The sequence below is a fragment of the Mustela erminea genome, chromosome 3, assembly GCF_009829155.1.
Source record: "Mustela erminea isolate mMusErm1 chromosome 3, mMusErm1.Pri, whole genome shotgun sequence".
Taxonomy (NCBI): domain Eukaryota; kingdom Metazoa; phylum Chordata; class Mammalia; order Carnivora; family Mustelidae; genus Mustela; species Mustela erminea.
In genome coordinates this window covers 97,447,333-97,461,579 of record NC_045616.1, presented here as the reverse complement: position 1 = coordinate 97,461,579, position 14,247 = coordinate 97,447,333, and the positions used below count along the sequence as shown (strand labels likewise).

The 14,247-nt window shown below is 41.7% G+C and overlaps 1 protein-coding gene across 1 annotated transcript in view; it reads right to left on the bottom strand.

Annotated features, from left to right (window-relative positions):
- Positions 1–13,868, bottom strand: part of FBN2 (fibrillin 2) — a 252,722-nt gene extending 238,854 nt beyond the window's left edge. Inside the window, exons 1-4 of the mRNA XM_032336836.1 lie at positions 13,016–13,868; positions 12,131–12,213; positions 6,990–7,088; positions 3,801–3,896 (exon numbers count right to left, since the gene is read on the bottom strand). Coding sequence (XP_032192727.1) covers positions 3,801–3,896; positions 6,990–7,088; positions 12,131–12,213; positions 13,016–13,269 — 532 coding nt within the window. The 5' untranslated portion in view covers positions 13,270–13,868. The remainder of the gene's footprint in view (positions 1–3,800; positions 3,897–6,989; positions 7,089–12,130; positions 12,214–13,015) is intronic.
- Between the last annotated feature and the right edge of the window lie 379 nt (positions 13,869–14,247).

The following is a 14,247-nucleotide window of genomic DNA, read 5'->3' as shown; positions in this document are numbered from 1 at the left end:
CTCTGGGGCTCCATCCAAATTCTCCAGTTGTCATCATGGATCTTTGTTTCTGTTTTTCTCCCCCAGCACACCCACTCCACCAGCACACATATCCTTCTACAGACTCTACCTCTGAATACAAGTCCATGACAAGCACTTGCCCCACGCTCATTACGCCAGCACCATGCACCTAATGACTGCAGGCACTGGTACCTCACCTCTCATGTTCTCTTCACCCTTCCTACAATCCAGTAGCAGCCAGAGTGATTAAGTTTTTTATGTTAATCAGATCGTATCACTCCACTGCTCAAACTAACTCAATGGCTCCCCATAAAATTTAGAGTCCCAATTTCTTTCTTTGGTGGGTAAGGCCATCCAGCACCAACTCTGAACTCACCTCCCACCTTTACCTCCTTTCCTCTCCTTAGGCACATGGATTTTCTTAATATCTACAAAACAGGTGGAAGAAAAAAGTATGTTCCCACTATAGGTGCTATGAATCTGCTTTTCTCTCTGTCTAAAATACTTCACCCACTGACCTAAAATGAGATCTTTAGGTCATCTTGTTTGCTCACTAATTCATTCCCAACACCTTGCACAGGTGGGGCTTACAGGAGAAACTCAGTGAACAAGCTGAATGAAAGAGCACTTTCTAAGGAATGCTTTCCACATTTCTGGGAAGGTAGCTAAGCAGTTTAAATGTTTTTATAATCCTCATTTTAGCAAATGTTTTTCCAGGGCTTTTCTGGATTCACAAGCTGAAAATTATTACACCTGCTTTCTTACTCTCAGTGCTATAATGCTCTCTCTGTGTCACGCAGTTCAGCAAGTGTCTTCCTTACACCTGGTTTTGAGTTGATGTGTACGAAGTGTCATACCCTGCATCTTTGTACTTTCTGTGAATGATTTTGCTGGTTACATAATTTGCTTGCACCATATGTTCTATTAACCCTCAGTACGTGTTGGGCAATCAGAGTTTTTTCTCATGAGATATTCAGTAGACACATTTTCAAATATGCAGCTCTTATGACCTAGGGTTTTTTTCCCCTTTCCCCTGACTGAAAAGTGTGGGGGCAGTGGTATGGTTTGGCACAGGACAGAAGAACATAAAAGCATCTCCTGCAAGAAGGGAAACTACTTTTCATCCTTTTACTTTCCATTTCTGTGCAAAGAGCAGAGGAGGGACACACCAGCTTTCTGCATAATCTCTAGGAAAATACACACATACACAGAAATGCCCCAGACAGATATAGGATCTGTATCTGTCAGGCTGAAAGTGGATAGTTTCATGATAGATTTGAGCTAATACTCTGAAAGATCAGTTGAGGCAAGGCTCTACCCCCTGTAATTTTAAAGTAATTATGAATTTTCTCCCCCTACACAACAAAAGGTTGAGTTTAGGAAAGATAATTGTGTCTCTTTGATTGCTACTGAGTTCTATAAAAGAGAAATACAATCAGATCTCCTAACACTTCTGTTTAGGTATAAAAAAGGTATAAAAAAATCTTCCTCCTTATAAATACTGTATTCACAATAGGTTTTTTTCTTAGTGGTTGTAAACTGGAGTCCATTGTATAAAATTTGGAAAATACCTATATATTGGAATAAAATACAGAAAAAAAATCATCCATGAAAAAAGAAAGTTTGCTATGACTTCTGTTACACTGCTGTCCAGCTTTTTCCTGGTCAACCCTAGCCCAAAAAAGTTATTACATTGGCATCTCCTATTCCTACAAGAAAACTGGCCTCAGTGCAATGTATTCTCTCAAATTCCTTAATGCTCAGCTTTCTACACTGGTCAGTCTCAGATTACCTCAACTGCTATAGCCATACCTGAAAGTTACCTACACAAGGGGTTCTGTAAACTATGGTCCACAGGTCAGATCTGGCCCACCACCTGTTTTTGTATTGCCATGAGTTAGGAACACTTTTCACATTTTTTATGGTTGGAAAATCAAGAGAAGAATAATATTTTTGTGACACATGGAAATGGTATAAAATTCAAATTTCAGAGCCCAAAAATAAAGCCCTGTTGAAACACAGCCAAGTTCTCTCATTTACATATGGTTTATGGTCACTTTTGCACTGTAACAGAAGAGCTAAGGAGTTGTGACAGGGACCACAAAGTCTAAACTATATTCTGGCCTTTACAGAAAGAGATGGCTGACTCCTGACCTGAACAAAGTATTTTTCTTTACATTAAGTCACTTACTTATTTTACATCATTTAAAAAGAAAACTTCATAGCACTTATAAATGGAAAGCTTATATTACCCTAACAGGAAGGCAATCTTACTAAGAACAATGACCACAAGAAGATACCACTTCATATCTATCAGGATGGCTATCTCACTCACACATACACACACAAAAAACAAAACACAAAGCAGAAAAGCTTTGGTGAGAATGTGGATAACTTAGAACCCCTGTACACTGCTGGTGGGAATGTAAAATGGTATAGCCACTAAGGAAAACGGTAAGGCAGCTCTTAAAATTAAAAACAGAATTAGCACATGATCCACCATTTCTCCTTCTGGGTGGGTATGGTACACAAAAGAAATGAAAGCAGGAACTCAAATGGGATGGTTGTGCATCCATATTGACAAGAGCCAAAAGGTGGCAGCACCTCAAGGATCCATTCACGGACAAACAGATAAAAAAAATTACCATATGTACACAAAATGGAGTATTATTCGGCTTTAAAAGGAAGGAAATTCTAATATATGCTCTAACAAGGATAAGCCATGAACACATTATGCTAAGTAAACTAAACTCATCATAAAAGGACATATACTGTATTGATTTCATGTTTATGAGGTAGTTAGAGTAGTCATATAGAGAAAGTAGAATGGTGGTTTGCCACTCAACTGTGCATATAAAAATGGTTAAAACAGTTAATTTTATGCTTTATGCATATTGAAAACAATTTTTTAAAGTTTTTAAAATTCCAACAAAATATGATTAGCTTAAAACAAGGTAGATATTCTTGTATACCTACTACTTGATCTTCCTATGTTAAAAATGTTGAAGAGAAATTCTTAGGGAGACTTTGAAGATTAACAGTGAATCTAGACCCTGTCTCTGATAAAATCCAAATGAAATGAGAAGGGACTTTGTTGTTATATATAAATCAACGCTCTTCGATGTCATGACTGAAAATACGGGGATTCAAGAGTCCCACAGTCTACAAAACACAAACCACGCATGTTCTCCAGTGATATGTCATAATCCAAGAGTGACCATCCCCACATCTTTGTTAAAAAGTTATTTCTTTATTAGTACAGAATATGCTCCAATAAGTGAAGAAAAGACCTTAACTGGATTAAAGCTCCCTCTTTCACAACAAACTATCATTTTTTAAAAATCTTTTAGATCCCTGCATTATTTCATTACATAATTAAATATATATGAGCTAATGACCATTTTTAAGATCGGCTCTCCTAGAGTTAATTTTGGATATCCTAAAGTGAAATCACAACAATCTTTACCATGTCTTCAGGAAAGTATTCATGTTTTATGAAGCAATATTTGTAAAAGAGTAAGTAAATCTTAACTTGTGATATGGGTCAAATCTGAGGAAGTACTAGTGGTATTCAACATCAACACTCTAAAACATAAGAATCTTAAAAGAGAAAAAAAATCTAGGATAAAAATTAGAAATTAGCTGTAAGGTATGGCTTACTACATAGTTTTGTTTTGTTTTTTATCATCATCGGTTTTATAGGTCCTTCAATTTTGACTTAGTATGAAATACCCACTTCACATCTATCAGGAGAAATCAAATAATTTCTAATAAATGAAGTCTATTCCAATGTTCCTTACGTTGTCCACAGTAAGTTCCGATATATCCCTTCTGGCACTGGCAATGGTCATCTGCACAAGTTCCTCCATTCATGCACCTGACATTGCACTGCTGAACTGCAATGAACAACAACAAAAATATATAAAAATATCAATCACTGAAATTTTAGCATCTGTGAGTTATAAAACCAAATATCCAATTCAATGACAAATGTATTTTACAGAAATGTTATGACCCATAATATACTTATTTGTGAGTGCACACATACAGCATGTTTGCATTTGTTAGCATTTAAAATAGATAACACTTCCAGTGTTAAAAGAAATCGCTATATGGTGACTGGTAGCACAGTTCCTAGGAGGTGGGAGGATTTGTGTAACCATTCAGGATTTGGGGTCTGAGTGTCTCCTGTATCGATAGACTTAGTACTCACCCTCATGGAGCTAACATTCCCACAGAGAGGCAGACAAAACACAAGTAAACAAACACTACAATGTCATTAGAGGTTGTGACAAGTTCTCCAAAGGAAACGGTGTTATAAAGGAGAATAGCCAGGAGCCAAGGAGAAATCTAGACAGGAGGAAGACCAGACCATTCTCCCGTGACACTTAGGAAGTGGTTTGAAAGAAGAGACTGAGCCAGGCATGAGAAGTACTAAAGAGGAAGCTCATGGGGAGAGGAACCAGCAAGTCCCTCGGATGGTGGAGAGTTTCCTTTATTTGAAAAACTTAGAGTCACAGGACTATAAAGAGTCAGGCTGGGAAGAAAAGGTCTTAAGAGGCATCCAGAGGCCAGCCAGATAATCCAAGATCTCCCAGGCCATGAAAGGGTTGTTATATCCCAAATGCAAAAGAAGTCATTGAAAGGATTCAAGAGAGTAAAGTGATGCAATGTATTTTTAAAGGATTCCTCTAGCTGCTCTGCAGAGAACAGATCTGAAGAGATTAAGGGTGGAACCCAGAGAAGCCATTGGGAGGGTACTCCAATAGTACCCTCCCAATGGCTAAGAGATGAGGGGGACTTCTCTTACCTCCCAGGTTAAGAGATGAGGGGAACTTAACCACAGACTATCAGTGGTGATGGAAAGTAGAAGCACTTAAAATATGCTTTCCAACAGAACCCCCAGGTCTGGTTAAAAGAGTTGACACTGAGAAAAGGAGGAAGAAGGTAAAGAGAAACAGTCACTTAGGCACTGGGTGGAGGAGAAGTGGCATTTGCTGAAGCAAGAGAAACTGGAAGAAACAGATTGTGGGCAACAATGAATCAAATGTCCTGCTACCAAGTTTCAGACATTTACTATGCATTCAAGTGGAGATGGAACCTGTGAATAGGAGGCTCATTGGAGGGATCTATTCTGAAGACAATTACTATGAGTTAGCAACATACTGGTAGTAGTTGAAGGCATCTATATAAATAAATTCATCCAGGGAGGCGATACTGTTGAAAATGCCAAAGTCTAATGAAGAGGATGCAGACCAAAGACTAAAATATAATAACCAGGAAAACACTATGGCCATGGATACTGCATAAGTGGAGGGAAAATAATGTTTCACAAAGAGGGCAAATAATGGTGCTAAATGCCCTGAAGGAGTGGAGTAGGATAAGACTGGCAAAGAGAGATTCCTGATGAAAAGGGAGTACTACTCAAGGCCATAGGAATTCCCGGATTCCGTATGGAATTATATACCATAAACTGAGGGTTGGCCCAGTCAATGTTTAGCTGCCCAGGGAGAGGATTAAGAAGCTGAACCCGTAAAATTTCTCCAGGATTTTTTTTTCCTTGAAGGCATATATGAGTAAACTAAGACAACATTAATGAAAATAAGGTCCAGAATATATTCGAAGCAGTCAGACCAGGAAGGCTCCTGAAAGCACTGAAGGAAATCTGGTAATCTGGGTGGTCAAGAAAGCCTGGATGAATTGGGAAAATGAACTTTTATTTTTTTTATTTATATTTTTTAAGATTTTATTTATTTATTTGATAGAGATCACAAGTAGGCAGAGAGGCAGGCAGAAACAGAGAGGGGGGAAGCAGGCTCCCCGCCAAGCAGAGAGCCCCATACGGAGCTCTATCCCAGGACCCTGGGACCATGACCTGAGCCAAAGGCAGAGGCTTTAACCCACTGAGCCACCCAGGCACCCCAAAGATGAACTTTTAAAGGCTGAGAAAATGACACATAATTTTCAAAGAAAATGAAACTAGAAGTTACGCAAAAGTTTCATCAGAAGACAAAGACATTGATCATGTAAATCTTGAATCTTCAATTTCTGAGTCAGACAAATTCTCTACTACCTCTTCTGAGAAAATTTAGAGAGATAAATGTTAAAATTTAAACAACATCACTCTGGCTTGAGGCAGATTTAAATTTTTATGTAATTACTGAGCAATTAAATAAATAGTATCTGCTCCTACCTTGTTATAATCTCATCTTAAACGACAGCCTAAAAGATTAGTTTTGAAGAACTGACAACCCTGATTTGGGTCATGAATAACACAATCCTACTCCACTGTTGTGATATCACAGGACTGCTGAGAGTTAATATTGGTAAAGCAAAGTGAATTAATATATGTAGAGCATCTGGTCAGTATATAGTATTTATTATCATCCCAATCCTCTTATCTTTCTCCTTTGGTTCATCCATGAAATAGGACATGGACTGTAGGATTATGCAAAGGCAATAAACAGAGCCTAGGGTTGGAACCTATACGTTTAGGCATCAGAATACATGAATTCAAATCTATGTTACCCTGGGCAAGTTAGTTAATTCACACGTGCCAAACTCCTTTCTCTGTAAAATGGGATAGTAATAGTATCCCATAGTTTTCATGTGAAGATTAAATAAAATGCTATAGTCAAAAACATAAAACAGTATCTGGCACAGAACAAAAACCCAGTATGTTATAGTTCATAAGTTATTCACAAAGAATTCCTTTTCCACTGAATCCAGGCACTTTTACTGCAAAGACACATAGCTTCTGGACTAGAACTAAACCATTCTTCTAAATAAAAGATCATTATCCTCCTCCCCTTCAGTTGTTGGTGGCAATAATGAAGCCACTGAAGATTTTGATTCCAAAGATTATTACTAGCAGATCTAGGTAATGAGGAAAATAATCAACATATATATCCTTGTTAAAAAGGACATTTGGTATTCATTCACAAGCTTCAGAATAATGCAATAAATAAGATCACATCTAAAGAACATACTTGATTTTGATCCACAGGTTGGTGATATTTGGCCACTGGAACAAGTACACATGTTAGGACGGGAACAAAATCCATCTCCACAACTATTTCTACAAATTGCTGTAGAAAGCACAACAGGAAAGTGAAGGAATAATTAGGTAAAAAAACACAGTATACAAAACAAGAAAGCTACAGTCAACAACAGTAAACTTGAAAAACTAAGATAAAAAAATACAGGATATGTAATGTCTGATTTCAGATATGCAACAAAATCACCCATCGTAGACATGAGATGAAGTCTCACAAATATCCTTATGATAATGTGCAAACAAATGAAACTATTTCAAGTTCCATAGTCCTTTAACTCTATCAGTACAGGTCATGTTTTCCACTCAAGGCAGAGCATTTATACATAGAATTTACCACAAGATCACAGTCTGGGTAGAAGGAAGCTAGAAGGACTGAGGAAACCCAGAGGTCTACAAAACCTCAGAAAACATAGCCCACTCTGGAAAAGAACTTCACAAGACATAGAAAATATAAAATGGACTGAGGCAGAGACTCCAGGCCCTAACCAGTTGGCCAAGCCCCAGGGGTTCCATGCACATTCCTTCCCAGCTGGTATCTGACCTGCCCCATCATCAATCTTTGTTCTCCTTAATAAATCCCTCTCTCCTTCCTCTAGCCTTTTTTCTCCCATGCTATCACCACAACCTAGCCTATATCCTGCTGGTCAGAAAAGCTGCTGCCACATTTTGATGGAGGGAGAGTCAAAGCCTCCTGCAGCTTTGACCTCCAAGGTATGAGGGTCATCACAGCAAAGAATGTTAGGCTCACTGACACAGCACATACCATGGATCCTCAAAATCATTAGTTGAGTGCCTTCTCTCCAATTTTTAGAATCAGTTCATTTAAGAGCTGAGAAATTCATCTCTATACCCACACTGAATTTTTTATTTGTGTACAAAGCCTATGTGCTTTAATGCTCCACGCCTGGATCCATGAGGATAAGAGGAGAGTCTGGGAACATTCTCAAACTAACTATAAACATTCATGCAAATGTGCATTGTCTTTAACTAGACAGGCATCTCAGAATTTTCAAAGAGATCAGAGACCCCCAATAATGTAAAGGGTGTGTAGTATAGAAGGGAGCTAACTCAGGGTGCCTGAGTGGCTCAGTTGGTTAAGCATCTGCCTTCAGCTTAGGTCATGATCCTGGAGCCCTGCAACACAGTTCCTTGCTCAGTGGGGAGTCTGCTTCTCCCTCTCCCTCTGCTCCTTCCCCTATTCATTCTTTTTCACTTGCTCATGATCTCAAATAAATAAAATCTTTTTTCATTTTTTAAAAATTTTTTAAATTATTTTTTTAAAGATTTTATTTATTTATTTGACAGAGATCACAAGTAGCCAGAGAGGCAGGCAGAGAGAGAGAGGAGGAAGAAGGCTCCCCGTTGAGCAGACAGCCTGATGCAGGGCTCCATCCCAGGATCCTGGGTTCATGACCTGAGCTGAAAGCAGAGGATTTAACCCACGAAGCCACCCAGGCACCCCTCAAATAAAATCTTTAAAAACAAACAAAGAAAAAACGGAAGTGAGCTAACCCAGTCATTTTTTTTTTTCTTCCCGAAACTGCCTTTTGACATCCACATAATATGACCAGCATCTCCATTAGCACTCCTTATAAATGAAAATGTCATAGATCATAGTGTGAAGATAGGAAACTAATTTTAGGCAAGAACATGGTTCCTGCCATGGAACTGACTACTAAATTTTAAAATGTGCTATAGTTTCAGATCACCAATAATTTTCCAATGACCATACCCACTAAAATATTGTTTCTTCCAAAGCTCCCTCACCCCAGCAGGCAGACATTTAGTCTAGGCATAGGTAATCTACAAAGTGCTCCTACCCAGGTCCTAAACCCAAGGAAGGTCTCATGGCTGGAGAATGGTCATCCTCAGACAACAGACTCCTGTCATTACCATAGATTTGAGCTTTATGTCTATGAGCCAGTGAGAAGACAGAGTGTGAAGGCCCTTTCTCCTCACACTCATCCCAAACTATGAGATGCCTCACCTAACTACTTGTCCCTCCTACCTTCATGAAAACCACGAGACCCAGAAATAATGAAAGAGAGGGAAAGAGGACATGGGGGATAGGGTTTCTCTGATGCTGGGAGAAGATGCCCAGCACAGTAAAGAGGATATAGGATGAGAAAGGTCTGAGGTTGAACTCTTGCTATGCTATGGACCCAGTGAAAGTTTAGAAAAAGACCACATAGCTTCGCTGGGTTTTGTTTTCTTCTTGGTAAAATAAAACAAAGAGGTTATAGTGGAGTATTCTGAGCTCTTTTTATGTTCAAATGCTGTGATTTCAGGCCAACCCTTTCCTATTCCACTGATCAAAATGCACTTCATAGCAAAATTTCACAAATAAATTAATAAACTTTCCCACTGCTTTAAGTTCTAACAAGATTTTTAAGAAAATGAAAAGTGAGAAAGTCAATTCTATTTTTTTGGAAACAAATATTTGCAATTTCAGAAGCACTTCAATGATCTTTGCAGGTCACAACTAAGAACACTAACAACAAACATAGAAACACAAATCAAAATGCATTAGGTTTCCCATAATCTGAGAAATACATTTGTCTTTTATTATCTTCATCTCTTCATGAACCCTGGTCAACACCAAACAGATTAAAATTCTAGAAGGTAATCATTTTTAATATCCTTCTATAAAGAGAGAATGCTGATATATAAATGAAATAATTAGTCTTTGGTCCTCGTATTTGATTTGTATTCTACTTATCTCTTTGTAAGTTGCCTTAGAGCTTTGTCTTTTGCTAAATGGTGAAAATTCAGTAAGTATAATAAATAACTTATTATCGCCAGGAAGTCCCAGAATGAAAATTCTTGATTTTGACTTGATAATGCTTTCAGTTTGGTTATTATCTTCACATATTATCATTTTAAATGTCAAAAAGAATTGTACTACTAAATTGAACAGAAAATATTAAAATTCAAAATTTATGTGAGATCCATACAAGAGAATAAAAGGGCATTACATTCCTCTATTTTATGCACTGTTTTATACTCTTGGGTATTTGAATTATCTTTTTAATGTGCTAATATTTTTGTAGATAAACTCTAAGTGCTTGATATAGAAGTGATATATATATATATATATATATATATATATATTTCTTGGTGATACAAAGACAACTACAGAATATATGATTTTGAGTTTAAGAATTTTTTTTAAAGAGATTTATGATGCATGTAACTTCCAATGTATTTCATAGGTACCCAAATATTTCAAGTAGTAGAAAAGCAGGCTATAATAGCCACCATTGCTCTGAGACTTCCAAAGTTGTTCTTCTAAACAAATAAGGAGCACAATGTTGCTGAAAAACTGTTAAGTATTTAAAGCAGACACTCAGAGGGCCATATACATACATACATACATACATACATACATACATATGTATGTATATATTAATGATACACACACATATATGTATTTCTACTTCAAGTATTCTGGAAGGCTCTGCTCTCTGGAATTCCCATTCCACACCAATCCAATAAAATCTGACTTTACGGATTTTCAACACATACCATAAACCAATCCCTTCTTCTCGGCTGCTCTCCAACTCAATAATGGCAGTCACATTCATTACATTCAGTGAGTCAGACTTTCCGCAGTGCCTAAGTCATCCCAGTTAGTATGGCAGGTGTGTGATGAGTGACAAGCTGTTGTAGGAGTCTAGGAACCATGTTAAAGCAGGCAAAGTATGCCCTACTGGCCTAAAAGGGTAAATACACCCTCCATATATGCCTCACATAGAGGATTTCTGCGTTGGGGAAAAAAGAATGTAATATCTTTTGTTTCTTTTTTACTAAAGGCTTATCATCAGAGGATTTATTTAAAATACTCATGAATCACTTTAAAGAACACAGTCATTGTTTCCCATTTGTGCCTCCCTACTGGAAATTGTGGCATTTTCAGGGTAGAAAAAATTACAAGAAACAAGTCTTCACAACACATGAACTTCACTCCTTTTTAAAAACTGCCATGAAATAACATGAAGGGTCTATCTCAAACCCACAAAACCAATAAATATAGAGTCGGAAATGCCACTACATCCTTATTATCCCTTGGCTAGCGTGGCTTGCCCTTTTTCTCTGTTCACAATTGCATAATTATTTTTTCCCTAGAGAACATGAAGGTCAATCTAAAGGCAAGACTGGCTCTAAATGAATGTGGTGTCTATGATACCTGGCTCTCCTCCCGACAAGATAAATTTGACTGCTAGATAAATACACGGAGCAGGCCAGTCACACTTCAACTCACGAATTCACAGGCATGTGAAATAAGACATCCCACAGTCCATCACTATGACTCTGGTAACTAATGACTTCTCCAGTTAGAACTTGTGAGAGCTAGGTACACAATTTGGAAACTAAATAAAAGAATAAAACTTTGAACGTCAGAGATGCAGAACTTTGGAAGCTCTAAGCCTCACACTTTGGAAATCTACAGTACACTATGAGATGTAGAGCCTGTAAATCCTAAATTTAAATATCTTACAAAAAAAAAAAAAAAGGTCAAGCCACTAGGGAAGAGTTCTTTTAAAAATTTTGTTGACCTGGGTCAACTCTAAGTCCTCTGAGAGTTCCTTTCATATCTACATTATGTGGCTGTTGAGATGAAACCAGAGATAATAAAGTGGTTTTGTACAAAGGCCTAAGAAAGCTTGATCTTCAAAAGGCCTAAACCTCAAGCAGTCAAAAGCCAGATAATTTACATAATCACATTGTGGTCTTATCTGGACTCCTTCAGGAAAAAGTGGTTTTGAGTTATCTAGGGAATTGGTGTACTCCCCCTTCAGTTTGTATTAATAGACTCAGAAAGATAAAACTTCCAAGTATCTTTGAAACCTTTATCATTATTGCCCTTCAACAGAGTCTAGAAGCGAAGTCTAAACTTCGATGTAAACCGGCTGCTTCCTCCTAACACTCAAACGGGTCCCTGTCCTAATTATCATTGCTTTGTGGCCACTGGATTCTAAAAGCAACTGTGTCCCAGACAACTGAATCCAAGAGGTCGGCCCTGACAAGGGGCCAAGAGCGCTGCCCAAGGTGGGACCCCAATCAAGCACTCACGGACAATGCACTGGTTTCCTCCAGGAAGCGTCTTCCATCCCGGGCAGCAATAGGAGTGGAACCTGGATCCGCACACGTTTGGCCTGCGATGGACAAGCAAGGTCACACACACGTAGGGAAGTGTATGGTAACACATTAGCGGTTTTCCCAAGCAAAAACCGAGCGAAAAGATTTCGGGACAACAAACAAACCAAAACTACACTTCAAATTCTTGGGACTTGCGGCACAGACATGGAAGTAAATTGGCTGAATGGGGGAGGGCTGGAAACGTCTAAAACTTGCCTATCATCTGCCTTCCCTTACTGCCTTTTTAAAGGGCAAAAAGAAAACATGGAAACATGTAATTTGCTACTACTCTGGGCTCCGGATGCACAGAACAAAGGAACGACTCTTTCAAAAATCCTTGCCCTCGTCCCCAAATCCGTCCCTCTTTAATCCATTGTTACTTTGGCCCCGACGTGTCAAGGAACGCCGGTTGGAAGGTGAAGCGCTTGAGTTTGAGGATCAGAGCAAACCCTAAACCCCGCACTCCTTCTCAAACAAAAGGCTCAGGAGCTGCGCCCCCGACGGTGGGGAGCAGGCAGGCTCCACGAGCCCCGACGCGGAGTAGACTCAAGCCCGCCCTCCGCCCGACACTGAGAACCTGTTCCCGCACCGCGGGCACAGTCTGCTCTCTGCCATCCACACCTGGGGGCCTTCGACCCAACCCCCCGAGGGAGGGCTCTTATCCCGCTGAGCTGCGGAGGAAAAGGGGGAGGCGCTCCTGGGAGTCCTCGGGATTCTGGTGGAGGGGGCCGCGGCTCCAGCCACCAAAACCAGGTTCAGGGAGGGGTGGGATGGAAAGCTGCCAAGCTTAGGATCCTCCGCTGCCTACTGCCCACCTACCCTCGAAGCACGTCCTGCTGTCCTCGCCTGCGGACCCGGTTGGCAGCCGCGGCGCCCTCCTCGCGGTACTCAGGCACCGCGAACACGCCTTCAGAGCCCGCCGCCGCGGGTCGGACCTGCTGCGGCGGCGGCTGGGGCCGGGGGGGCTTGGGCGGTGGAGGTTGGGGCTGGCCAGCCGTGCCCTGCGCCCAGAGCGCCACGCAGCCCAGCCACACGAAGTAGGGCTGCAGACACAGCCGCCGCCGTCTCCCCATCGCGGGCGCCGAGAGCGCGCGGACCAGGGTCCGCGGAGAAGAGAGTGCTGGGAGACAAAATCTGCGCGGCCTGAAAAAAGTCAGGGTCTAACAAGCCCTCCGTCGGCTCCCAAGACTCCCTGGGGCTTGGGCTCCCTGCAGTAGCGGGAGCCCCGGACCGAGCGCCGGCCCCCTGGCTGCGGGCGGGACGCGGGCTCTAGCGCAGCGGGCGGCGAGGCGCGGCGGCGATGTGGCCGGCAGCCCCGCGCGGTCCACGTTGCATCCCCCGGGCCACGGCCCCTAGCGACTCCAGGACCGCCAGCGGGCGGGGGCGGGAAATTACAAAAGTAACCCGAGCAGCCGAGGCGTAAAGTTACAAAGAAAGCGGACCTCAAAAGAAAAAAAAAAAAGGGCCTGCACGCAGCGCCTCGGCGGATTCCCGTGCGTTCCGGGAACAAATCTTAGAAAGTTGCAAAAGTCACCAGGAAGAAGCCGACAAAAAAACAAAAGTCGCCCCCCAAAGAAGAGGGTCTCCTCCCGGCTCGCCTGGAGTCCCGCGGGGCAGCGACGCGCCGGTGGCGGCTGAGGAGCCGAGCTGAGGTGTGCGGGGCCAGGGCGAGCCGCCGGTGAAAGGGAGGGCAGGAGGCTGGACGCCGGGAAAGATGCGGCGGACGAGGGCGCGGCGCGGGGGTTTTGAGGCTCGGCGGAGCGTGGGGCGGGCCCGCGGGCGGCGGCTGTCAGTGGGGGCTGGAGAGCAATCGTCCACACGTGGAGCGCAGCCTCGACCCAGGGGCCGACGCAGAGTGGGCGGAGACAGAGTTAAGGGGCGAACGGGTGGGGAGGAACAAGGGGAGCTAGGGGCTGGGGGAGGGGAAGAGGAAGGAAGGGGGTAGGGTGAAGGGAGGAGAGAGGACTGAGATTGGGGAGAAGGGGGGCAAGCCTGAGAGGAAGACCAGGGCTGGAAGAGGCGCTTGAAGGAGGGACTGGCGAGCCCGGGTG